Source organism: Lissotriton helveticus, chromosome 3_1 (assembly GCF_964261635.1).
Source record: "Lissotriton helveticus chromosome 3_1, aLisHel1.1, whole genome shotgun sequence".
In the NCBI taxonomy this organism is placed as follows: Eukaryota; Metazoa; Chordata; class Amphibia; order Caudata; family Salamandridae; genus Lissotriton; species Lissotriton helveticus.
The window spans coordinates 1,032,815,276-1,032,842,655 of NC_136061.1; the positions used below are offsets into that span (position 1 = coordinate 1,032,815,276).

At 43.1% G+C, this 27,380-nt stretch overlaps 1 protein-coding gene across 1 annotated transcript in view; it reads right to left on the reverse strand.

Moving 5' to 3' along the window:
- The window catches only part of PDK1 (pyruvate dehydrogenase kinase 1), a 199,759-nt gene that overhangs the window by 157,113 nt on the left and 15,266 nt on the right, over window positions 1–27,380 (reverse strand). Inside the window, exon 3 of the mRNA XM_078681562.1 lies at window positions 2,233–2,304. Within this exon, the coding sequence (XP_078537688.1) occupies window positions 2,233–2,304 (72 nt within the window). The remainder of the gene's footprint in view (window positions 1–2,232; window positions 2,305–27,380) is intronic.

Sequence of the window (27,380 nt, forward strand, 5' to 3'; positions counted from 1 at the left end):
CGTAAACTACAGAGCTATCTATCAAGGGCTATTGACTTGCTACCTATAGGATTCAGACGTGCATCTCTACCACAGGTGCATGAACAGCCTGAGCTGTTTTACATGGATTGAACTGGCATTACAGAATGGTGCAATTGTACAGAAAGCGCGGTGAAATCTAAATAACTGGCATTGTGACTGCAGCTAGAACATTAACAGACTGAGCTGTCCTGCTAGAATGGAACTCGACTCCGGCCACCTACGGGTATTGCAGTACGAGTTGTGACTACAGAGCTGTCTACCTGGGATTGGTAGTTGTAACCTACTGTGGGGCACGGTATGCATGCACATATTCCCCCCAGCAGGCGCATTAACAGCATACGATGAATTGAAACCAGTGACACGCAGGTTGTGTGAGAATCTGCAATAAGACCGGTGACTAAAGAGCTATTGACGTGAGATTGGCACTTGAAGAAATGCAGATCACACAAGCACACACTTTTTCGCCCCAGTAGGTACATTAACAGTCTAAGTTGTCTTACACGGATTGCACTGGTAGTTTCCAGGTTACACACGGATCTGCCGTAGGACCAGCAATCCCAAGAGTTATTTTACCGGGACGAGTACAGCATTGGAGCTGTAGGTGATACTCGCACACATGCTGCAGCAGGCGCATTAGCAGCCTGAGCTACCTTGCATGTGCCGGCGGCAGGTTACACACCCAGCGGACTCTCGGTCCGCGCCTCTCCTTTTCCGCCCAGCCCTGGGAAGCTCCTTGTCCTGAAGGGGATGGCTCGGTAGGTGGTGAGCTGCCTGCACGTCGCCCCGCGGCAGCTAGCCTACGGTGATGACGAAGAGGAGCTGCTCCCGCTGCAGCCCCCAGGATGGAGAACACGCACCCCAGGAGCCGCAGCGCCAAGTCGGCCTATGCCGAGGAGCACATGCTATGGACAGGTCACCGTCATTGTCTCATGTTAGCAAAATGATGCTGTGTTTCTTTGTGTTTTCAACAATTCTTGCCAGCTTCTGAGTGGGGGTATTATGATGATGAAGGAGCACACTCACGGATGAGGGTGTAACTGAGAATCAGCTTCTCATAAGAGCGGGGGAATGCTGCGAGTGAGTCATCACCAGCCTCTTGAAATGCTTTTACGTCGCTTGTGATGACAGGAGATTTTAAGCACCTCATAGTAGGAGCCGAATAGCGGCCTTTAAATTTAAGCTCTTTCCTGTCACAGCTCTTACGCAGCGTATCACAATAGCTTCTTTAAGACATTGCCAGAGGGAGGGTCAGGAGGGCTGTATTTATATATCAACAAACAAGCAGGGCATGAGCCCACCCTATGAAAAGCTCACACTGTGTCAGCCTTTCTGGCGTTTCATCCATGTTCCCTGAGACCGGACACTTTCTCACAGGGCTCTGCTGAGCTTGTTCTTGTTGCAGGTTGTTTGTGAAATACTGCGGGTCATGTAATATTCCGATCGCACTGGTGAAAACTGAGGAAGAAGTTGCCCTAGGGGTCATGCTCCATTCAGTGCTTGATTTAAAAACCAACATAACAAGCATGCGCCTCGCGCCGAAGGTAAAAAAAAAAAGACAAGGAGAGTGGGAGGCAGCAGGGGGAGGGGAGAGAGGAGGGGGCCTGCACCAGTTTCCCTTGCGGAGCGTGCAGGATCCAGCTGTTTGCAAGTTAACTACAAACAGATGGTTTGAAAGCTCGCTCCCGCAAGGGAATCGCCAAACGTGCAAGCGTTGCCATTCAAAGTAATGCAATGCGTGCACGTATTGGCAGCAAATCTGAATCGATTACTAAAGGTCTCCCCTATGCAGCGCATGCTCACTGTGTAGGCAAGACCTAAAAATGGGGTGATTAGTTGCATCTTGGAGTTTCGGTATTTTGGGAATTTAGGGAGAAAAGTCATAGAGGAAAATTGCTTACCAGTCAGTAGGAGAGACGCTTTCAAAGACTTCTTACATGCTACTAGCTGAAAAGCAAATTCTGCATACAAATTTAATTTAGTATTTTTGAAATTCTTTATGCAGCCATCCGATGCTTCAAAGCCCTAGTTGAAGAAAGGATGTGGTATTGAAGCAATAATTTACTTAGACTCTGAAGATCTCTTCACCCACGTATTGTAAGAGACATACATATATTAATATGAAGATGTAAACCGATTTTTGCTCTAACTGAAAGAAACATTATTCATACAAAAAGGTTTTCAAACGTAGCTTATAAGGCATTAATAACTTACTTATTCACAGCTTCTGAATCATCAGCACCTTTGTCCTTATAATCAAGCAGTTCCTGGAGACTTTGAATATACCTTAAAAACAAATGAAATGTATCCTTTGGTTTATTTTATTACAGGAAAAGAGTTCAAAGCAAGCTTTCCAAATGAAGTAGCAACGATCATACCGTTCTTTACTTTATACAACTGTGAACATTGTAGCGGCTGTTTCCTTAACAAATAAAGCTTTAACATTAAGTATATCTCGCATATTAAATCGGCATTACACATTCAAGCCACACTTTCTATTCATGAAAATTCCTGGAAGTCACCGAGGCATCATCAGAATGTTTTCTTCACTGACCATTAACAAAACTTCATGGTTAGCACAAATTAGGAACACTCTATAACGTTAACACTATTGCGCTGAGCATTAGCCCGAGCAGCTAAATCATCTGTAAATCCATCTAAAATATCCCTTAAACCTCCTTCAGTCAGCCAGATTATAGTAGCCAGATGTTCGCGGCATCCCACAATGATTTGTCTGGGCTCTTTAAATATCTAACATTATGGTAATGAGGCTCTTCACCAAGTATTATTGTTAGACCACACATTTTAGCAGCAGTGGTAGTAGATTCATTGACCAAGATCATAGTCACTTAAGAGTTCACATAAACGTCACATTCCAAGCTATCTGAATCATTAGCACCTATAGAACAGTTATTTGGGGGTAAACGTTAATCTGCTGGTTGTAATATTGATCTAGGTACAAATGTTATGACAGTTGGCAGACTGCATACATTTCTTGGCCAATAGTCCATCCGTTATCCCACATGCCAAATTGTCCAACCAAGCACATTTAAAGGCATTGATTATATTCTTTCTTACAAGTTGGTTTCTGGATTGGCCTTGCATATATATGAACTTCAGCTGCAGGTGCAGATCAAGCAGCATTTGCAAATCAGCTTCACCTTTAACCTAGCAATGTAAGCTATTCCTAGACCAAAGGAGCTAGGGTTGTGTACCATAGATTGTAGTGTATTATTACACTCTGAGCAGTCCTGCACTTAGAAAGGACTTATGGGAGGCATATAGAAAATACTGGCAAAACTTCTGGTAACATCCATAAGGAAACTGGGAAAAATGATGAGCAGAAAATATAGGGTACAGTATGAGCAAGCACCCATCAGCGAGATAAGAAAATAAGAGAAAAGCAGGACAGAAATAAAAATGGCATTGGGAACATGCAATATATCAATAAAATAACTGGTAGACAAAACAGCAGAATAGACAAAACGTCCTTGAGTTAAGAGTTCCCTGCTGCTAAGATCACAAAAGCAAAAGAATCTTTCGTTTCTTAAGGCGGCTTAGGGTTTTCTACTATCATATTCTTAGGTGAGAAGTTGGGGTTAAGGCCCCTAACAAGTGTGCAACTGTATGTATGTAATGTTAAAGTTGGATCCAATCAAAGAGGCTTTTCAGAGACTCTGAATGACCTTCTTGGTTCTTGTGTAAATGTATTAGTTTTTGAAGTGTGCAAAATGGCAAGATGTTTAGATGTTTAATGTCCAAAGATGGATGCTCCTGACTTTTGGATACACACTAGGATCTGCTAAACAGTTAGGGTAGCACCAGGCTCGATGCTATTTACGACGCTGTCCCTCATTATTACCCAAAATGTTTTGAGAGAAGTGTGACTAATGTGTCCTAAGGAAGCCTCTTTGTTATGCCATATCCAACGTTCTTCCACATTTATTGGACTGTGGCAACTAAATACAGTGATTCTGTTGTTCAGAGTTGTCTGATGCGGGGGGAGGTGGTGTGTGTGTGTATGTGTTTTTTTTGTGGGGACACTTAGGCCAGGTGATATAGGGGCTGAGTAGAGGAGCATGAGGATGAGTTTGAGAGTCAAAGTTATCTTTCACCTACAACATTGAAATTCCTTGCACCAGCCATGGGTAATCAATCCTAAAGTTGACCGTCTCGGTGGCCTAGTTCAACTGGGCTTGGCAGCATAAGCTGAAAAGGCATGATCATGGAGAATCAACACAGATGGAAGAAATAATGTGTCACTAAACCCAATGCGTTCTTTAAGTAGAGATGGAGATTAAGTTGTTTGCTCTCATATTTGATTCATGCAGGGAAAAAACGTGTGGTGCTGCAAACGGAAACCAAATATAAATCAATTAAATGTGTCTCCTTCAGAACAATAATGTTTACTCTCACTCTGTAGGTGTAGATTGCTCATTTAACTGGATGCCTGCCAAAGCCCACCTATTACATTTTGACTCACTGTACCATTCCTGTCCTCTACAGAACCTCTGTGTAACCACCATGAGCACAAAAGGTACCACACGTCTTTCTCGCCAAACTCCTCTAGTTTGGAAATCTACACAGGCAGATCTTCAGCTGATCTCTGCTGCCAACAGGGATTCACCTTGCATTCTGATAGATTTTACCTCCTGGGTCTAAATCAATGTAAACACATTATGTAAACTCATCCTCTTACTCTCTGTCCTCTCAGTGGCCACAAGGTGATGTGTTCAGCACTTAACAAAACATATAAATGAACAAATAAACAACAAACGTCCTCCACGTTGGAGTCACGTGTAACAATATCATGCAGCATCATATGTATGCTACTCTGTAGACAAGAGTGCACTCCACTCCTACTTCCTCCTTGGACATAAGCTACAATTGTCATCATGAATATCTATTGCTAAAGCTGTTACACTTCACTTAGTGGCGGACTACGGAGACAGAGGCTTCTGTCAGCAGCATGTGATTTCCCAGGAGATCTTTATTTGTTTTAATCAAAAATAAAACAAACCAGAAATTATGACACTACTTTACTGATTATACCCAGCTACCTGTAATTTCCTGGTAAGGAGACGATGGGATTAGTGCAGCACATATTCTCATCTCACTAGCTCAGTGGTTCCCTAAAGCGTCACAAACCCAGAACTGATAACCTTCCAACTAACCGGTATGATTTTGTCAATCCTATAGTTATGCCCTAAGCTGCTGTGGCTTCTATCTCTTCCCCTGCCCAGCCCCCTACCACTGAACCCCCGCACTGCCTCCCAATAACACTCCCCTGCAGTGCAATGCCGTTTTTTTTCCTTTTTGATGTTCAGGCCACTATGCGCTTGAGCATTAACTTTTTTCCATTAAAAATATCCAGGCTGAATGTAATGTCCTTTTTTCTCCATGTGTTGTTATTCTAAATGTACACATGGTTTGTGAATTGCCCTGGAGGGAACTTAGAAAACACCAAAAATATAGCAGCATTTTGTTGTGTTTTTTGGAAAAATGGCCCAAAAGTGGAGTGAAAGAAAATGAATGTTTGCTTTCCTAAAAATGCCACCAACGAAAGGTTTGTTATGCTATAATAACCATCTTCCCTACTTCCAGGAACAAGCAGAGTTGCAAAAAAACATTTCTACCACAGTTTTTGCATTTCTTTTTGAAGTTGCAAGTAATTTTTACAATGTTTTGTCTTTTCTAGTTTTCAGTTTGATGTGGTAATAGGTATGAAACTCATGAGTGATCCCAAAAAGCTATACGTTTCTGAAAAACAGACACAAATTCAAATTCAGCAAGGGGGCATGAATATAAATTTCCCACAGTTTTCCAAAAAGAAACTAATCATTGAAATTGAAAACTAATGAAAATAAGCAGAAAGAATATTAATTGGTGTTAATGTTTTTATCAGTATTTTGTCACCCCATTAGCTGATTCACAAAAGTAATAGTCAGGCAGGGCTTTCTGGTTGCAGAAATATGTTGTTTGTTGGTTGTCAAACAACTTGAGATACACAGAGGCAACACATGAGCTGCAGCCTATAATGATATTTCATGTGTACCGACCACGCAGCAATTCAGATGGTAAAATCCAATGAATAAAAAATGGACATGCGGGCAACTTATTTATGTTTAAAAACGTGCCAAGGTACTGAGTTAAGGAATAGCGGGTACTTCTCCCGACATAAACGGCAGCCCACTTGTCTGTCTGGGCTTATCGACTGTGACAGGAAAGACCCCAAAACACAACTTGAAGACATCACATTTTTCACATATCAATTTGACCCATTTTGGTGATGTGAGTAGCTGCAATATTTGGGCCAAGGCTTGGTCGCCACCCAGGGAAGGCTACTAAACCTAGACACGTTCGAAAACTAGAGACAGGGGGATGCAAGGTGGTGGCACCTTGGTGCATCCCATGATGTTTGCTTACTCAGAATGCCCTACAAACCTCAAATGTTCGCAAAAATTCAGCATTTCCTTACATTTCTGAAAGAGGAAAGTCCCGGAATCTGTGGGGATCCACATAATGCCTACCGACTAATGTTCACACATTTCTCCCAATAAAAGTGATATCCGACTTGCGTGCCTGGGCCCCATCGCACCCACAAGAAGAACGGATGAAAAATGCAATCAAATGATGTCAATGTGGTCTTTGCATGGTCCCTGGTTTGATCTGTTCCTGTCACCGGGGAATGAGGGATCATCAGCGAACCACTAGACCAACACCGCAGCTGAGTTACACGGGAATACAGTTTTTAACGTGGGGCACTTCGTTCCTCCATTAAGGGCGGCACTCCGAATTCATGTAGCACCACTCCTTTGCTTTCCGTCCTTCCAAATTAATGAGAGCACAAACTCCCATTTGGCATGATTCGCATAACGTTCCACATGCAGAATTCATGATTGAGCAATTAGTAAAAAGCAGATTGGGACATTCTCTAACAATCCACAGCTCACCCTTCAGTGTTTAAAGGAGGAATGTGCATTAAGCAGCAATCTCTTAAACTGCTTAGATGTCTTAGAAAAGTAAAACATGTATGAAGGAGATATGAGAAGCCGGAAAAAAGAGAACACACTGCCAAAATAGATTATCTTTACTCCAGAGTGGCAATACTTGAAAGGCAGGCGGAATATGCAGAAGGACGCAACCACAAGAACAACAACAGGCTCATAGGGATTCGGGAGCGGGCGGAGGGCTCTAAAGTGGTGAAATTTCTGCACTCTGTGGTGGCCCCAGAACTCCTGTCCCAGTTCTTCGCACTGGACAAAGCACATAGAGTGCCGACCGACTTCCTGCCCCAGGGGACTCCCCAGACCAGTACTTGGCAGGCTTCTTCATATTAGAGACCGGGACGCACTCCTTAGGCATTCACGCACCTATGGCCCGTACGTCATCGAAAACAGCAAGATACCCATATTCCCAGACTTTACAGCTAGAGTGCAGGCCCAAAGGTCATCCTTCATCAAGGCCCAAAAAGTTCTTAGAGAAGAAGGAATACAATATTCTCTAATGTTCCCGACCAAGCTGAAAATCATGTTAGATGGCACCTCGCACTTCTGTGACTCCCCGGAGGATGTCTGGACTTGGTTGTAGGCATACAAGCAAGGTGCGCCCCTACCTAAGAGGTTGGTAAGTACAGAGTAAGGGCTATCGCCACGTAGGTGGAGACCAAAGCGCAGCCGTAAAGTATTGCAAAACACGCAAACCCCCGGCCTCGCAAACCTACCACGACAGACAAGCGGCACTGCAAGCAGTGGCACAAATCATTTCCCCTCTACCCCCAACAGAAGGCCTCACCTAGCGGTTTGGAGGCGGCGTTCTGATTTCTTGGAAGGTAACCTAAACCCAGAACTCCGCTGACTTAAATCGGCGGTGACATTCTGGCGCCCTCTTAAGCTCCCCACCATGTCGAGAATAGTGCTCTCTAAGAAGGTTATGCTACCATGTCTCCTTTATTTCTTTGCTAACTTACTTGTGGTCATCCCAAAGGACAGGCTTGCTGAATTAGACACGCTACTGAGAGACTTGATTTGGGCCGCGGGCCGCAATAGAGCGTCTTTGGCCATTACCCAGAGATCACCAGAGAATGGACGTTTGGGAGGCCCGGACTTTGAGGCACACTATTTGGTAGCCCAATTGCAGTGGTTGGCTCAATGGCTTGAGGGAATTGGGCTAGAGACCCTGGACTACCCGCCCAGTACTGACCTGAAAGAGATACTGCTGGCCCAGCTGCTGCTCCCTAGGAAGCGAGTCCATCCCCGGGGTGCCCTGGCCCCAGTAGCCCTGCAATGTCAATCAATCAATCAATCAAGGCATTTATATAGCGCACTACTCACCCAGAGGGTCTCAAGGTGCTGGGGGAGGGGGGTCCGCTACTGCTCGAACAGCCAGGTCTTGAGTTGCTTCCTGAAGGCGAGGTGGTCCTGGGTCAGGCGGAGGTGGGTCGGGAGGGAGTTCCATGTCTTGGCGGCGAGGTAGGAGAAGGACCGTCCCCCTGCGGGGGCTCTTCGGATACGGGGGACGGCGGCGAGGGCGTGGCCGGTCGATCGAAGCTGGCGTTTGGGAGCGTAGAAGTTGAGGCGGCTGTTGAGGTTTCCTGGGCCTTGGTTGTGTAGGGCTTTGTGTGCGTGGGTGAGGAGTCGGAAGGTGATTCTCTTGTTGACCGGGAGCCAGAGCAGGTCTCTCAGGTGTCCGGAGATGTGGCTGCGGCGGGGGATGTCCAGGATGAGACGAGCTGAGGCGTTCTGGATACGCTGGAGTTTCTTCTGGAGCTTGGCGGTGGTTCCGGCGTAGAGGGAGTTGCCGTAGTCCAGGCGGCTGGTGACGAGGGCCTGGGTGACCGTCTTCCTGGTCTCGGTGGGGATCCACCGGAAGATCTTACGTAGCATGCGCAGAATGTTGAAGCACGACGAGGAGACGGCGTTGACTTGTCTGGTCATGGAGAGGGAGGAGTCCAGGATGAAGCCTAGGTTGCGTGCGTGGTCTGTTGGTTTGGGTGCGCTGCCTAGGGCGGGGGGCCACCAGGAGTCATCCCAGGCGGAGGGTAAGGATCCCAGGATGAGGACTTCCGTCTTGTCTGAGTTCAGTTTCAGGCGGCTGTTCTTCATCCATTCGGATACCTCTTTCATCACTTCGTGAAGGTTGGCTCTGGCGGTGGCGGGGTCGTTGGTGAGGGAGAGAATCAGCTGGGTGTCGTCGGCATAGGAGATGATGTTGAGGTTGTGCTGGCGTGCGATGTCTGCGAGGGGGCTCATGTAGACGTTGAAGAGGGTTGGACTGAGCGAGGAGCCTTGAGGAACTCCGCAGATGACTTCGGTGGCTTCAGATCTGAACGGGGGGAGGCGGACTCTCTGTGTCCTTCCGGCGAGGAAGGAGATGATCCACTCCAGTGCCTTCTCCTGGATTCCGACGTTGCTGAGGCGCTTCACTAGTGTACGGTGGCAGACAGTGTCGAAGGCCGCGGAGAGGTCTAGGAGGATGAGGGCTGCTGTTTCTCCGTTGTCAAGCAGTGCTCGGATGTCATCGGTGGCTGCGATCAGGGCGGTCTCGGTGCTGTGGTTGGCCCGAAAGCCGGACTGCGAGAGGTCGAGGGATCCGTTCGTCTCGAGGAAGGCGGCCAGCTGCTTGTTGACGGTCTTCTCGACGACTTTAGCAGGGACGGGAGCAGCGAGATGGGGGCGGTAGTTCTTGAGGTTGGTGGGGTCCGCTGATGGTTTCTTTAGTAATGTGGCGAAGAAGCCTCATTTGAACGCCGGGAATTGCGTTGTACTCGCCTGAACTCCCACTGGTAGAACTGCCGAGAGGAGACACTAAAACCTCCTCCTTCACTAGGAGCCAACTAAGGCAATGGGAAAATGTGGGGTTAGTTAGAGCAGGGGACCTATATCTGGAGAGTGCGCTGATCCCACTGGAGGACCGGATTGCTCAGTCCGATCTACCCAGCGGGCCATTTCTGAATTACCACGGGCTGCGGAAAGCTTTCCAGTCTGTATGGGGAGAGGGAACGCACAAACCAAAAATGCACGGGCTCCTACAGGCCGTGATCACACTGGGAACAGGAAGGCACCTCATTAAATGGCTCTATCGGGCACGGAGAGACGTGGTTGAGAATCAGCTACCCATGCTACAACAGAAATGAGAACTATCTATAGAGCGCACCATTACTGAGGTGGAATGGAAACGAGTGCTGAGATCGCCTAAGACGATCGCCAGAAACGCTAGCTTTAAATATACCCATTTTAACACTTTACACATGAACTATCTCACTCCACATAGACTTAATGTAATATGGGGCTGCACCGACAAACTGTGCCCGGATGCGGACTTTAAACATATGGTCTGGGACTGCCCATCACGATCTATGTACTGGCACCATACCTCCGATCACTACACACAGTCCTAGAGCGCACTATCCCCTGTACAATGGAGACCTGTGTGCTGGGCTTATTCCATAGGCCTAAATATAAAAAAAATTGGAAATCGATTCATAGATCTAGCCCTGGTGTTGGCTAGGAGGAGAATAGCTCTTAGATGGAAATCCCCTGCCGGCCCTGGCATACTGCAATGGGAAAAAGTTGTTACGGCCTGGGCACGGGTGGAAGAAAGAGCATGAATAGAGGAGGATAGTAGAGGAGTAAGACGCCGCCCCATAGCGGACCTGTGGTCGGAAGTTGTGCAGGAATGAGAATCAAAGGATTTAGCTGGAGGTGATGGTTCTCCTGCGACACCCTGAACCCTGTCTTAGCAATGGATAAAAGCGATCCCTAATGAAGCTCCACCCAGGGATGGAAACCATCAACACACATAGATGGAACTCTAGGTGGCCTCCATAATAGCATTGATAACCATAGAATGAATATAATGCCTGCCTACCGCCTGACCGACCTGCCTAGCACACATACAGCCCGTCTCTTACCAATAGATGCACCTGTTAATAAGTTTCATAACATAAATGTTTTATATACATGATTAAGCTATTAAAATGTAACGCATAGATAATGCCAGCCCCGACTTAACCCTTACCCCTGCAAGTTATGTTGTTGTAACGAGTAGATCCAAAATGCGCAGAAATATATGAATAATGTATGCTCTTTCATGTTACTATTTTCTTTTCCTGCCTTCTGCGTATAAGAAACTATCAACTGGAAATGTTCACAATTTGGACGGACAATTTATGGCTATAAACAGTAATCACTATGTAAAACTCAATAAACAAATGTTTTTTAAAAAAAGAGACATGTCCGTTAATTGTTGGTAGGAAGCTCTAGAGTTAAACTGGATCAGAGTTATTAGTCTCCATCATCGTCTAGCACCTCTGCTTCAGAGGAGGAGGTTGAATGGGAACTCTCAGGATCCACGAACCTGGCAAGGAGACCCACTCACACCTCCAGATCCTCCTCAGCCTTTTCATCGTGCCTATAGTCTTCAAGCAAATTTCCTCCACCAATGCCCATTCAGTCACGTTCGTTGCCAAACGCTCCACACTCATCCTCCTCTAGCCCAGCCAGGTGATCGCAACTCTCTTCTTGACTAGAGGAGCAATAGGTGTAGGAATTTATAAGCCATCGTTTGACCTTTAGGCGGAGGAATGTCCCTCAACAGGCATAGCACAGGTTCGAGGGACACAAGCATCACAGGTGGAATATAGGTATGCTGTAAAATAATTTAATGAATAAGTTTTAACCTAGCATTACTAGATACTGTTTCACCAGGGAACACATTCGAGCCCATCGCGCATCTTCAAGCTGCACCCCGAGTTCCCAATTTCAGGCCTTCCTTGCCGGGAATGGGATGGACCGTTGATTTTCAGTCAGAGCTTTGTATAAGGGGACTAAATGCTGGCCTCCTCCCAACTCTAAGAGGCCCCTAAAGGTCTGCGATGAAGCCAGGAGCACACAGGACGTGAGCCACAATTCCCGCACAATGGTTGAAAAACTGGCATTTTAAAGGAATTGTCCCGGCCCCACCTAGAAAGTGTCTAGCGCAGCCTCAAATGTGATTAATTCTTTGATTGTTTCGCAGCCTTAGAACCTCCAGCCCAAGATGTCCACTGATTCAGTAAGAACCCGAAATGCAGGCAGTTCCCAGAATATAAAATTCTGGGTGAAGTGGTCTTTCCCCAAGATCACCCAAACAGCACAGTTCCACATAGATGCAGTTTACGTACAATGTAGGGGACGAGATAATCACTCCTAACCCCTGTCATCAAAAGTTTTGGGAGTAGTGCATCCCTAGCTACATCCATCTGAGGGATTTCTCCCAAGCAATCAGGCCATACGTTAGAACCAAAAAGTGAACTTTGCAGGTAATAAATGGACATGTAAAGCTTTGTGAATAAAACAGGCAAACAAGTAAAATATACATACTGTATAAAAACATACAAGTAACACTTAGCAAATACATTAGCTCGAAGCAAGTCAAAAATCCATTAAAGATGGCAGTTTACCTGCTTTTTGGAAGCATTTTAAATCAGCGTTCCAGATCAATTTTTATTAAAAATGTCTTCCTATCTTGTTAGGCTAGTCGCGTATATTTTTCAGAATGGGTTTTCAGATCATTCAATAGTTTCTGCTCAGTTTGGGATTAGCTTGATTAAAGGTAGTCACAATAGATTACATTTTGATAGGGCTCTTTAATTGGGTGCGAGTTAGAAAAACAATATTCGGCTACTTATTGAAATCTTTTTCAGGTTTAACAATAATTCTGCCCCTGTGTTAACTATTTGTGAGGCTTTGAAGACTTGCTTTGGGAGTTAGGCTATCACTTTCAAAGCCTAATTCTCACAGAGTACCTACCGGTCAAGAGGCTACAACAGAATGTCAAGAAGTGAATTAGTTCGAGTTTAAGATTTTGCTCTCCTTTTCCTAATAAGCCATTAATACAGGCTAGAACAAACACGTTGTGCTTTCTTATTTAAAGATGTAGTCCAAGAAAGAACCGCATTCCAGACAGTGTAAGAAGGGCGGGAACATGTGGGCCGAGTCTTGGCATGATCTGTTAAAACTAGAGCAAATGGGATACTGGAGGTGATGGATGCAGCTACTAACTGTATAACCAACAGTAGCGACACTATTCAAAGGATCTTTTTTAAGCATTATTCTGCACTTTGTTAGGCTCCTGCGAAGGATTCAGAGGTTGACATCTCAAAGTTTCTTGCTTCAATTCCTTGCCCAAGACGTTTGGTGGAACAACAAGAGAGTATTATTAAAACAATTTTTGGGGCAGAATTTCAAGAGGTCTTCACCTCTATGGATAATGCCAAGGCAGCTGGTATTGTTGGCATCCCATTCGAGACAAACAAGGAGTATTCCCTGCTTCTTCAAAAGGTAATAATTAAACTTTTGAATTAAATAATCTCCAGTGAGTTAATGTCATCATCATTTACAGAACATATTGTATAGAGCTTATAAAAAAAGACAAACAGTCTTTTAATCTCATAGACCTATCATCTTGTCATCGCTGCACAGGACACATTGATTAGCTTCTACATTTCCCTGACTTGACCTGCCTAGCTCTTTACAACACGCCTCCAAAACTGGTGTTACTGAGGGGGCCTGTTGCAGGGCTGCTGGAGGACATGAAGCAAAGTGGGCTAGTTAAGGTAAAGGGACTGCTGACAGCCCTTCTATTAGATAATCACAAATACCACTGGGCAAAGAGAATGTGTAGTCTGTGGTAAATGAGTGGAAGGCAATGAAGTTGCAGCATTTGGCCAGCGGAGAGGAGCGGATTTTGGAGTTGAGGTGAAAGAAATATGCATGCAACCTGTGGTGGGAGTGAAGGAGAAGAGGGTATGAAACCTGTAGTGAGAAAAGTGGGTAAGTGGGTATAAATATATATGTCTGTATTTCATCCTCTTTATATGGGGTGGACCAACCTGTAAAGAGAGTTCCTTGCGTTGCCCGGAAATGCATTAAGCCTATGTTGTGAGAAAGTAAGGAAGTATGATGGATTCTCTGAGTCAGTGAGCAAGAAATGGGCTCAGAAGTCAGGGAGTGAAAGGTAAGTCGTTTACGTGTATGGAAAGAAAACAGCTAGGTAGAGAAAATGCTGGTCTAAGAGGATTTGCAAAGCAGCTTACGAATGGAGAATAGGGAGCCAATAGGCTGAGAAGGGGAAGTTTACTTTGGAGACTGTAGTAATGCAGCTATGCAAACCCATCCAGCAGATTTATACAGTAAGTGGGACAAGTGGATTTCTTTACAGGGCTAGAAGATTACTGTGGAACTTTGTACAAGTCAATTTTTTCATACATTCCACATCTCAGTTATAAATATTTTAAGGAATCTGTATTTTGGGGCAATGGCCAGAATGGTCATTAACTCATGAGATGTAGGTCACATTCATATTTCTCAGGGGATGTGCAAAGCTTGCCCTCTCTTGCAGTTTTATTTACATTTTGTATTCAGCCACTAGCTAGTTTGTTGCGGAATGATGATCTAATTTTACCTTTTAGTTTTAAGTATGTTGAAGTTAAAACTTTTTACTGATTATATTATTTTGTATCTGGATACAACACAATCAAATATCCAAAGAGCTCTCTATGGGTTTAATGAATTTACTTGAATTGAGGGTTATAAGATTCGTTATAATAAGTCAGAACTCCTTCTTTTATTGCCTTGAGACAGGATCTTTCTATGGCAATTAGGGGGCAGTGGTCACATCACTGCCCTATTAGATATCTTTGAGTGCTTGTTATTTCCAATATTTCAGAACTTTAGGAATTCAAATTCAAAATAAGCTTTATTCGGTTCTTTGTTTAAAAACTATAAAAGCAAGAAAGAAACAACAATAACCATGATTAAAATATGCCCAGCATATACAATAAAACATCATGCATAAACGACACTAATATAAAGAAAATTGTATAAAGAGGATTGTACATAAAAACGTACACAGCTCGTAAGAAAACAGCCATTACCAGACAGGCTAAATAATCAATCACAAGCTTTCCTCAATCTCATGGCAGCTTTCAAGAAGCATACCACATTAAAAGTAATTTCTTCTGGTAACAGTTGTAAATACAAGAGGGCAGGTCATAGTTGAAAAAAGTTCATTCTTTTTAGCAGCAGAATAAGGTATGCATTCTTTGGAACCTCGTAGAATTTAAAGAACATTGTGAAATGCAGGGTGTCCTGCGGGTACATATTGCCACAACAACAGGACTCAAGCGCATAACCCATGTTCCTCCCCCGAGGAAATGCAAGCAAAAGTGAAAAAGATTAAACTTAAATCTGGTCAACAAGATACGCCGTAAGAACTTTTTACAATTAAAATAAATGGAATGGACTGTATCAGGAGGTGGGCAAGCACTCGGGGTTTCAAAGAGGCAGCCGCTTCTCTAGAAATGGACCAGAGCGGGGGAAAAAATGTATATTGCCCATTTATGGTCAGTCCTATCAATTCCCTCAAGAGAGCTAAACAGCTCACCCCGACCTAGGCTCCGAGAAAGGTCCTTAATGTACTTGAGCCAGGGAATATGAAGTGCCCAGTCAAGGGACATACCGTCTTTTAAATTCTCCTTGTTCAAATTGGCCGTAGGCCTTGTACAAATATCTAGCCATAAGTAGAAAGGGCGGAATGCTGAGACATCTATTATATAACCTACGTCCAATTCCTCATGCACAGAGAATGTGGGTGCGCCGTGTGTAACACATAAGAGGCATCTTAAAAAAAGAGTTTTGAACGGACTGCAATTCAGCCTGATTAACAAACCCCCAGACCTCGCACCCATAGACTGCCTTGGAAATGCATTTCGCCTTATAGATCTGTAGTAGGGCCTTAATCTGTCTTCTCCCTAGTCTTGAGGGAAAATTAAACACAACCGGATTTGTCCGAGTAAATTCCTCCATCTTCCTACTTACAAGAGGGTCCCAACACAGCGAGGAATCAAATAACATGCCAAAGTATGAAACTTGTCTTTGGGAGAACACTGGTCCCCAGGGTAAACCTACATGTCTTGGTCTTAAGCGGGCCAACCGACATGAACGTTGAACAATAGATCCTAATCACATTGAAGTTACCTAAAGAGTTCAACAAAGGACTGTAAGCCCCTGTAAGTTTTGGCCATGATAACAGCATTGTCCGCATATAAGAGCACCAGTAAACACCGGGCTCCCACATGTGGACAATCTGCTTTGGTGTCAATCAGAGCCTGCTCGAGTCTATTAATATACAAGCTTAAAAAAGCAAGAGCCAGGATACAGTCCTGACTAACCCCCCTTTTGATACGGAAACTTTGCGAACATTTAAGAACGCTGGAGTAACGTACTGAGGCTGTGGTATTAATATGCTGATCTCTTCAAAAGAGAACAATGTCACGGTCCACCCCCATAGATAACATGACCTGCCATAATATCCCTTGATTGACTCGGTCAAACGCACAGGAAAGATCCATTAAGCCTAAGTGAACTGAGCCAAGGTGAGCAATGGTATACTTACTTAAGGCCAGACTTAAGGTTTAGACACTGATCCACTGTTGTCCTCCCTGAAGGAAAGCCATACTGCACATCTGAAAGAATATAATTTTTCTCAACCCACTTCCCTAATCTATCTAGGAGCATTCGCCGTACTACCTTCATGACAGAATCGAGAAATTAGGTGGACCTATAGCGCACTGGGTTGTCCCTATTCCCCTTTGACAGGGAGAATGATAGAAGACGCCCATTTCAGTGGAGGTTCCTCTCTTACCACCACATTCACAATTAAGGTCAGAACTGGAGCCTATACCTCGACATCACAAATATACATATCTGCAATGATGCTGTCGGGTCCAGGGGCCACACTCCTGGTTAAGCATGCTATACCATTCTTAACTTCCTCAAAGGAAAATATCAAATTAGAGGTCCCAGCTACCATCCCCGCACCCCACCCCCACCCCCATCAGCGGGGTGCATATGTTGTAAGACTTATTGAAAACGGTGACCCAACAATCCTCAGTGATATGAGACCCATCAGACTTTTAGAAGTTAATTATCGGGCAATGCTGGTCAAAGTTAGGAAATTATAAGAGAAATGGCATCTTTTTCCTCCAACTATTATAGGTTGAATTGCTTTAATTAAACTGTCAATTCAAACCCAATTTCAATTTTTATTCTCTATTGTTCCGATTAAGCTTAGTAAGAGCTATTTTAAAGAGATCTATAGCTTAATCGGGAAGTTTATATGGAAAAATCAGCAACCATGCATTCAACTGATTAATTAATAATCAACTAAGCAAAGAGCAGAGGGGCTTGACTTTACCAGATTTTTTAGATCACCAAGCTGCCTTTATTGATACTCTCTCGTTTGTGTGTTGTTCCATCCTCTCACAATAATTTCTTCAAAGAAATGCTTTTATGAAAAAATGAAATTGGTTTAAAATACAAGATATTTGTCTGCCCCCAGCACCAGTTTTTTTTCTTTGCAAGGTTGTAGTAGTTTGGGATTAAAGGTCTTGGAACGACTAATTAGGCCTTGGAAGAGACATGGGTTTTCTATATTATTAGATTTCATAATAAATAACAGTTGGAAGACCTGGCAACAGTTAGCTTTGCAGGATTATGAAAGCGCTTCTGTCCAATAGCTTATTTTTGCACAATTTCTAGCTTATTGCCCGAATCATGGGCAGATATTTCCTCCTTTGGCCATAAACTCTTTAGAACAGCAAACTATAAAAGAATGGAGTTTTTCGCTAGATAGGTTCTCTAAATGTTTGCACTTCATAGGCAGAAGACTGTTTTACCCTTGGAAATTAAATTGCAGGAGTATGTCTGTGTTTAGTAATAATGTTTTTGTGTCTGGGTGTATTTGCAATACTTTTTGCTGTTTTGTATAATATTATTGGGCGAGCATGAGCAATTAGCGTCCTTGGCCATGTCTTTCTTTATCTATGTAATGTTAATTTGTGGTATATCGATATGTGTATTGTTCATTTGTGATCTATTATAAAGAAGTGAATGTCTGATGATTGTATCACTCAAATAAAAATATATTTTTAGGAGGGAGGAGCTACGCTAGCAACCAAGATGGCCGCATAAGCTCCCGGCTCCGTCGACCTCCGTCTTTAGCTGGATAATCCTGTCGTATATCCTGATTTCACGCCCGACCTCCGTGTGGCTGAAGCGTTGCACAGCCTGATGGTGCAATCCCGGGACTTTTACCAGCTGAATTGACGGAGTTACATCGTGTTTCATTTCTCGGCCTAGCCCAGCTTGTGAGCCAGGGCCTCGAGTACTGGCCCAGCCGGGTTTCAGTTGAATAACATCGGACGCGGGACTCAGGCAGGGTCCGGTCTTTCGAAGTGGAGGTCATCCTTGACCGATCTGGATGGCGGTCATGTGGTCTGGTTGACAATAAAGGAACGGTGACAAGACAAGTCTCTGGCTGTGGGTCCCCGTCCCAGGGACCCGGTTGCGCCTCCCGGGTTCGACGGGCTGGAGTCCTCGCTCGCGGTGGCAGAGTGCAGATCACTGAATCGAAAGGTCGCCCTCCGTTGCCGTCCGCTCCGCTCTTGCATGTTCCCCCGGAGTTGTCCGGCCCTCTGGGGTGAAAGATTTAGTTTCAAATCGAGCGGGAGGAGATGGATCGGCTGGAGTGTGTGCTGTCGCTGAGGACTGTAAAGGCCGCCATCGGGGCACTTCACTCGCAAGTGGAAGCCATCGTCCACAAAATGATCGTTGCAGTTGAGACGGGGTGTTTGAGACCGGACTCTGATCCCTTGCAAGACCTGAAACGAGCTGAGTTCCCCACGATGCACATTTTAACGGAGAAAGAGGGCCCCGTGCAGAAAGAAGAATTGATGCCCTTGGTCAGCGCCCCGAGCTTGCGATTTCGGAAAGATCGCTACACCCAACAGTGCTACCGATTGAGATGGAAGCACTCTATTCTTCACCCCTGGAGAACTCCATTAGTGCCTTTTGGATTGACTTAACATCTTTCTCCTCCCATGCAGTTTCACTACGTTTTCGGAGGAAGCAATATCGAGACTTATTGTCGGCGGGGGAGTATTTCTGTGCGGTTGGAGTTCTTAAAGATCTAACATTTTACTTGTTCTAGTCGTAATTGTTTTGAACTCCTTGGGCACTTTGACTCTCCTATTAATGCGGGGGTTCTACCAGTAGCTCGCAGGAAGGATCGGAAGGGCCAGGGATGAGCTTGACTGTCTGGGTCCGATATTATGACTTCAATGGACACGGGATTTGCTACCATTATTGATGCGGGAGGCTGGGCGGTATTCATATCTTCCCCTGTTTGGTTTTGCTAGTAATTCCTAATAATTTTTTTATTATATTGCAGGGGTCGTTTGTTTCTGGCAGGGGAGAGGGGAAACCGGGAGCCTGTATGAAGACTTCCTCCTCCACTTTACTATTTTTGGTAATTAGTTAGATGGGGCGACAGGCACACTGCTAGTTGGGGTTAGGCGAAAGCCATATGCAGGGGTGCAGGGAGGGGGAGGGGTGTTTGTTGTATTGTCTTTGTTTTGTTTCTATGTTTCCAAATCCGATTTCAATCCTGGTATTGGGTGCCTTCCTGAGTGGTTATCCTGATTGGTGGGTGAACGGGCCCTAGGGGTGGTTGTGTTCTACGAGGCCTTCCACAATGTCTTGTCTTTAATTGCTGCAAGTGGGTAGCGATTGTTGTCTTGCTCACTGTTTTATCGTGTTGCGGTTGACTGCCACCCGAATTTTCCGTATTTTTAAAATCCTGCTCCTAAGGGTGGTGGAATTGTGAATAATGTCGATACGGTTGGACTGATATTTATTGTGTTATATACAATCCCACGCCATTTTATCTTGAGATTTAGCGTTCAGCGTACGGATTTTCCGTCCACTGCTCACCATATGTTTGTATAACCGTTGCTTACTCCGTGATGCAAGGCATCTGCCATTGGTTTTTCTTGTTTTTTCAATAATAAAAAAAATAAAAATAAAAATATATATATATATTTTTTTTTTAATCCGTTAAAGATGATAAAGTGGTTGTGCTCCTTACAACCATAGTTGTAAGGAGCACAACCACTTTACACTTTTACTACAATTAGTCAAATGCTATTCATAACAATACCAAAAACATTTAAAACTTGTTTTGTACAATGGCTCAAAACATGTCTACATCCCCAAGAATACATATTTCTATTTAACAATAACCAGAGGAAAAGCAAGGTCTAACATTTTTGCGAACAGTATGGAATATGCAACTCTTTTAATGCAGGACTTTAAAAACCTAGGCGATACTGAAGTGATTTGCCTGCACTGTTCATAAATCCCTTTAACCCTGCATTGAAAGAAGGTGTGGCATTATCCTTTCCTCTCCCTGATGCGCATAGACAATCTTCTCCTTATTTGCTCCTAATTTGTGTTGAGCATTGGTATATTTTTCCATAGGATCTAATTAGAAACCTCCACACCCACAGAGCTTTGAATCTGTAAATAATCTAGCTTGAAAGGAGGCTTGCATTGGACACCCAAGAAAATTGGAAGAAGAACTTTCATATTTATGAATAACTTTCATTGTTCCAGATCCTGGATTACCCAGTCTTTGCTGAGGCCAAGTAAGAAGAAAATTCTATAGCAATGTTGCGGAGTGAATGATGAATTTTTCTTGATTTTGCTAAATATCTGCATTGTTATGAAGCATGTGACTTTTATATGATAGGGTGTCACATAAGTTTTCTGCAGGCAGGGTGAGGATCTTTTACAAAGCAACACATGTGGATTTCATTTTATTTGTAGCACTAGCATTACTTAATTTTGGACATTCTATGTTTTTATTGATCTCGGAAACCCCAAGGATGATAAATCCTCCAATAAGAGTTTTTGAAGTTCTATGCCCATCAGAGTGGATCTCTATATTTTACACAAGCACACTGGCTACAGTCAATAAACAGCACTATGGTCAGGCTTGCTAGCCCTTCAAATGAAACATTAGCTGAAACTATCAAGCTGTTTAAAATGGTAATCAATAAAAATAGACAATTTCTTCAGAAAAATGTTCTGTACAAACACCGTAAATATGTTTAAAACCATGTCTCCTTGACCAAGAGTACATTGTTAGGATAGCATGTGCTAGAAGACATGTTTGGAATTGTGGGCATTTTGTTTCTCACTGAAATAACCTAGCTTAGTTATACCATTAGTTTGCTCTGTGGAAAATGTAGACACATTGTTATTCTACTAGAACTACAAATGTAATATAATTAGTTCAACCACTCTTTAAGAATTTCTTTGATTTACAATTGTTTTTTACTTATGTTCAACTATAGTTAAAAGACTACTAAATAGTTTTACTATTTAAGTTTTCTGTTATTTACTGGCTAAAATTTATAATATACCAGATATAGGCACCATTCACGGAAACAATTGTAACAAACCAAATATTTTGAGAATATGGGCTAATAAAGGATCAAAGATAGTCACAAGGCTCTACTTTAGAGAAAGTTGCACCAAGCCACGTTTAAGGGAACTTCTAACTACCGGGCCCAAAAACTATTTCTGGTGGACAATGCCTTTCCTGGAGTATGGGCAACCTGATGCTTGAAACACCAGGATTTCAGGCGTCAAAACTCTCACACGGTCATTTTTGTAAAGCGCATGATGGAGCAGGGTTTGCACAAAAAGAAACCTGCTCTGATTGACACCCCCGTAATACATACTAACAGTGGGCAGTGGAAACTGACATCCAAATCACCTGAAACACACAGGAGAACCGCTTTGCACATGCGTGCACTAATGTGAAATAATGCATGAAAGAACTAAGCCGCATTTTACGTTGCGCTTTGAAAAAAACAAGAAATAATGAAAGACTAGGCCGCATATTGCATCTTGCTTTAAAAATAATAAAAAAATAATGAAGCTTTTACCTAAAGCTTTGCTAAAAGAAAACACTAATAGGGGACAGTGCAAAGGTGGGTGGTAAACAGTAAAGAGTGCATTCATGTCATTAATAAATGCCTGTGTTTTGTTCATCATAGTGAGATGAACGGGCCTGAGATGCCTAAACTTGGCACGATAGTTGAGCTGGAGAGAAAAACATGAAATAATAAAGTAAATAGACCGAAAAGGCTGAGCATGGCAGAAGAGGTGCAAAGGTCCAAGGTCGATCAGCTGAGAAAGACATTGTTTCCCTGCCAAGAAACGAGACTGGCCGTGGGACCGAAAGTCAGCGTATATACTTCTTCCATGGACACAGCAGAAAGGGGACTCATGAGAACTATGAAAATGTTACATATAAAATGAACAAATGTATTTGCATTCACTAGTCGTGAATTACGTGATGGGAACGTTGGAATGAATAAGAGGCTATAGATTCATGAATGTGGTCATTGTGGTATGATGAGCTACCCCTCGGACCAGCCATTGAAAATAGAGTTCAATTAATTGTTTTAACTAATGTGGGTTGGACATGTAGGTTTTAGGGTATAACTGGGGTGCCTTTGGGGGGGGGGTTTAGCGTGAGGAGGCAGCAGGAGAGAAGGGGTGGTGCGTCGCTGTCCGTCGATTTGCAGAGAGGCCTAGCTGTTCCTGTCCGGTTCCTGAGTTCTGAAGTCTTTGTTTCCTGGCACTATTTCATGGGTCCCCCATTACCTCCTTGGCCAGGGGGTGTATTTCACTGATCCTTGGGTTAGTATTATCCTTTTGACTCATACTTTGCATAATCATTTGCACATGTATTTTTGTCTTTGAAACTTATGTCTTTTCATCTATCCACTCCTTCATGTACATATTGTTCATTTGATGATGGGTATGACACTATTTGCAATTTGCTGATGTGTTTCTCTTTCTCTTGTGAATTTCATTGTTTGCATTTGTAACCTGTATCCGAAGAGCATTAATTATTGACATTTATGTGAGATAAACTTTATTAATCTTACCAAGAGTCTGTGATTATTTAGCTAACTAGATAGTTAGATAGAAAGTACTATTATTACCATCAACTACGCAACCAATTGGTCCATCGACCAGAGGAAATAGAGACGATATACAGGTTTAGTTATGTATTTAGAAATGGTAGACACAAACCTGTGAAGGAAACAAATTTTGACATCATTAAAACTTGACCCCCAGGCCATCAGGGATTTGGACGAATATGTATGGGCCATTTGTATGTCATGTTATCGAGTATTGATCCCTAATTAGTTGTCATGCTGGATCAGTTTTCTGGTAGCAGAGGATGGTTTAATTATGGATTAGTTTGGGAATAACTATTGATTATATGTTCCTAACATGAAAAGTTAGTGTCCTGTTCTATGTTGTCTAGAAGTACAGGTACGGAGTTACCGGAGGAATCCCCGGAATGGAAATTAGCCTGAAGAAGGCAGAAGAAGAGTGTGGATAAAGTTGTCTGTTGTTATAATACTGTACGGCGGAAGGCTGTAGGTGTTCTATTTAGGGACAATTTTGTATATAAGTACAGCTACTGCAATAGCGAAGGGTCCACTTCCAAAACTCTGGCCTTATCCCCAGGGGAGTAACAAGACCTCTTTAAAAAAAAGTCCTCTTGTGAAACTTTGGCCTTATCCCTAGAGGAGTACCAAGTCCACCTTTAGCTAGTTTGGGTGTAAAATAGCGCGGGTCGTTGTTTTACTTGAAGTGAAAGAATTTCTTTTTTGAAAAATTTTAAACTATCTCCTTATTTAGTGGAGCAGACAAAGTAGCATTGTTTTGTGTTGTTACTAACAAGAAATTTGATTACGAAAATGTAGAAAATATTGCCATATTATTTTGTAAAGGGAGGGTCAGTACTAGAAGGAGTAATACTGACGTCAGAAAAAGCCACGCTGTCATTGGTCAGACAGAGGGCGTTTTGGGAGCTGTGATTGGTTGACTTACGTGAAATGCATTTGACTGAGACCTTGCTTACATAGTGGAGCTCGGATTGGACGGTTGGTGTGAGTCACGCTGGTATAGGACGAAAACTGACAAATAGAATAAGTAGAATTACGGAAAGGTTTCCTTGTTTGTCTTGCTGAGATACATTAGCGTAAAAAGTCATAAAATGAAGTTGCATAAGAATATAAAGATTTTCTTTAGAAAGGATAAACCAATAGTGACTAGAGAGGGAATTCCTATTCCACCTCCAAGAACGCCTGTTTCTTTTATGATGTTGGAGCGAGGATACCATACGTGTACTTGGTTAGAGAATTGGGCAGAATATACAAAGGATGATGGTGTTATAGCTTACCCACAGCATGGTTCATTTAATGTAAAGATATTGCAGAATTTGAGAGATCGAATGAATTCACTAGAGCCGAATCCCAGACCTACACAGTATGAAGCATTAGAGGAATGGGAAGTTGAGGCCTTTGAAAGAGAGACATTTAGAGGTAACAGAAGATACAGAAATATGATGTTTGGATATCTTTTTGAGAGGAGGGAAGATAAGATGAAAAGATGGAGGAGAGCTGTGATAACGGAAAGTTTTTACCCAGTCTTAATAGCAGAAGACTAGACAGGATGTTGAAATGTAAAATCTGAATTCTCTTGTTTTTTTATTAAGCTGTGTTTCATACATTTTTTACCTCTGTCCTGCTTTCAGCCTATCTCTCTCTCTCTCTCTCTCTCTCTCTCTCTCTCTCTCTCTCTCTCTCTCTCTCTCTCTCTCTCTCTCTCTCTCCTTGACACCACACCTGCGTAAACATGCAAAGTCAGAACAAAAGAACAGTTGGCAATCTGCTCCAGGGTTTTCAGGCAATGGTCAATCCTCAAGTAAAGTCTACTCAGATATATTCAGTCTTAGGACGTAGCAATTGCACAAGACACCGAGGCTATCGATTCTTGCCTTACCTCATTTGTGTGTTTTTCCCAAAAGCTCGACTTACCTCTGGGCGTCCCTTGTTTGTGATCTCTTGTTATAAAAACCCATGTAAACCCATCTTTCAGTGTGCTCTCTCCTTGAGTATCTCTATGGTACTTGTTGGACGGAGCCCCATTCATGAATGAAAAATAAATGACCTATGGTTTGTACTTCGGTCCACTATTGATTCCTCCTTACTTGTTAAGAACCCGTGGACAAAGTGGTGACCCGGCACCGGTGGATTATTAAATATTCACTTCCACAAGGAGGCAAATGTAAAGAGTAAAAGACAAATATAGAAACTTCGAGTTTAGGATATGATCCGAACGATTCTGATGATGAGTTGTTAGAGGACATTATGACCATAAGACCTCCACCATATGAAGAAAATTCAGGGGAGGTAACTCCCAGTGCACCACAAATGGTAACCCCATTAACTCCACAAGGCACAGAAATAGCTAGAGTAGTACAAGAATATGAAATGAACTTGTTGAATAAGGCAAGAATAGAGCAGGTCCATAAAATAAATCAGTTAAGTCTGAATGTGGAAGCATTGACTGCATCGGTAACAATTGGTCACGTAGTTCCATTGTATGGAGAAGACCAGAATCTATCAAAAAGTACATACGTTGGCAGTTCCAAGAAGTAGTGTCAGGAGTGGAACGGTGAAAGTAGCGAATGAGGATGGACAAGCAGCCAAGAATACTACATTTTTTGATCATCTGGTTTGTGAAATGATAACAGAATCCCTAAAAGAAGTATGCAAATAGACTCAAGGAGAAAAGGGCAGAGCGTCACTCCAATGACAGGGAGTTCAGCAGGTCCTTCACCAGAGGAATTAAAGGATTAGATAAAGAAAATGGTAAAACAGAAACATCAACCACAGAGTATACTTGTGAGCCAATTGAAAGTAGATTTGGAAGAGATGATTATTGGTGCAATAAGTCCAGACAGATTAGGGACTTACAGAGATAAAGAGCTGTTGTTTTTGTGTAAAAATATTACTTGGAGAGCGAGAAATCTTCATGAGAAAATAGCAGAGGCTGCTAGTGAGTATGGAATAGACATAGAGAAGTCAAAGGTGTTGTAGAAATCATACAGATTGGCCCTTACTGAAAAGAATTTAGAGAGTTTGAATGTGTCTGGAAAAAGGGGGAGATGTAGAATGGTGGAAAGGTAGATGGATGAAAAAAAAGAAGAGGAAGCTGGAAAAGGAGCGTCTTGGTTTCCGTTGAGAGAGACAGAATAAGTTCAAAGGGCGTGTCTGATGAGAGAAGTTCCAGGTGGTGGATATGTTCACGTTCCTTGGATCAGACAGGATATATTAGCCTTCACAAATGATTTTACCTGGCTAAGGGAGAAACCAGTTAAGTGGTACAAACAGGTAGAGAGGTATGTGAAAGTTTCAAAGGTTTTGTTAAAGGATCTAGATGGTTTGTTTGAGATTGTTGTTCCAGCAGATTTGTGGACAGAGTGTAAGATCACTGTTGATTGGCCAAAAGAAGAATGTCCTAGAGATCCTAAAACAGGTGCACCAGCTGATGAGGTGATAAAAAAATGTAATCAGGTAATCACCTTTTTGAAAGGAAAAATGTCCCCAAATAAACAGATTGGGTTAAGATTGACAGGACAAACCAAGAACCAAAGGAGTCAGTACACGCCTACTATGAAAGTTTGTTGCAGGTATTCAAACAGTACAGTGGATTTAAGAATATTGGAGACAAAGATATGGGACATTTTGTGTTTCGTTTTGTGTTTGGATTGAAACCAGAAATTAGTAACATGATTCAGCAACATTTGATCTGCTGGCAGAGCAAAACAATTGACGAAATTTTAAGGTATGCGAAATATTGTAGTGATGATATTGAATCGAGACATAAAAAGTTAAAAGAGAAAATGATGTGGGCACAAGTGAAGGTAGCAGAGCAGCAAGAAGTAAACAATGGTTCTCAAACAGGTTACCAGATGAATGGTCAGAATCAAATTGCACAAGTACCCAGTGGAGGTAGAGGTAGAGGTAAAATGAGTAAAGAAGAGGCAAAAAAAAAGTTCCTTGTCATGCGTGTGGAAAATATGGAAATTAAAAGAACGAGTGTAGATCTGCTCAAAAGAACAATGGGGTAAATCAAAATTTAAATCCACAGATGCGGAATGAGGTGATTGTGAATCAACAGCATCAGCAGCAGGTAGTTGCTCCACAGGTACAGGTGCCACAAGCTCCTATGCCAAATAATGTAATGCTCAAGTGCGGTGCGAACACTGGTTTTCACGGAGGTGATCAAGTTGGTAAGAATCAAAATGTGCAAATGGTTCTGCAAAACTGGTTGCAGTGCAATGAGAATGATTCAGGCTCATCTCAATGACGGTGCCTGAGGGGGGAGGAAAAGTGCATACTTGGCGCATCTTTGGCGGAGGATCAGTCAGGTCCATTTGTTGATGGAAAGGTGGAAGGTAATGATATTGCATTCTTACTGGACACTGGTGCTACCTGTTCTACTGTGAGAGCAGCAGAAATTCCGAACCTACCCCTCTCGAGAGAAACTATCCAAGTTATAGGAGTCTCGAATAAGCATATTAGAACACCAGTCACAAAT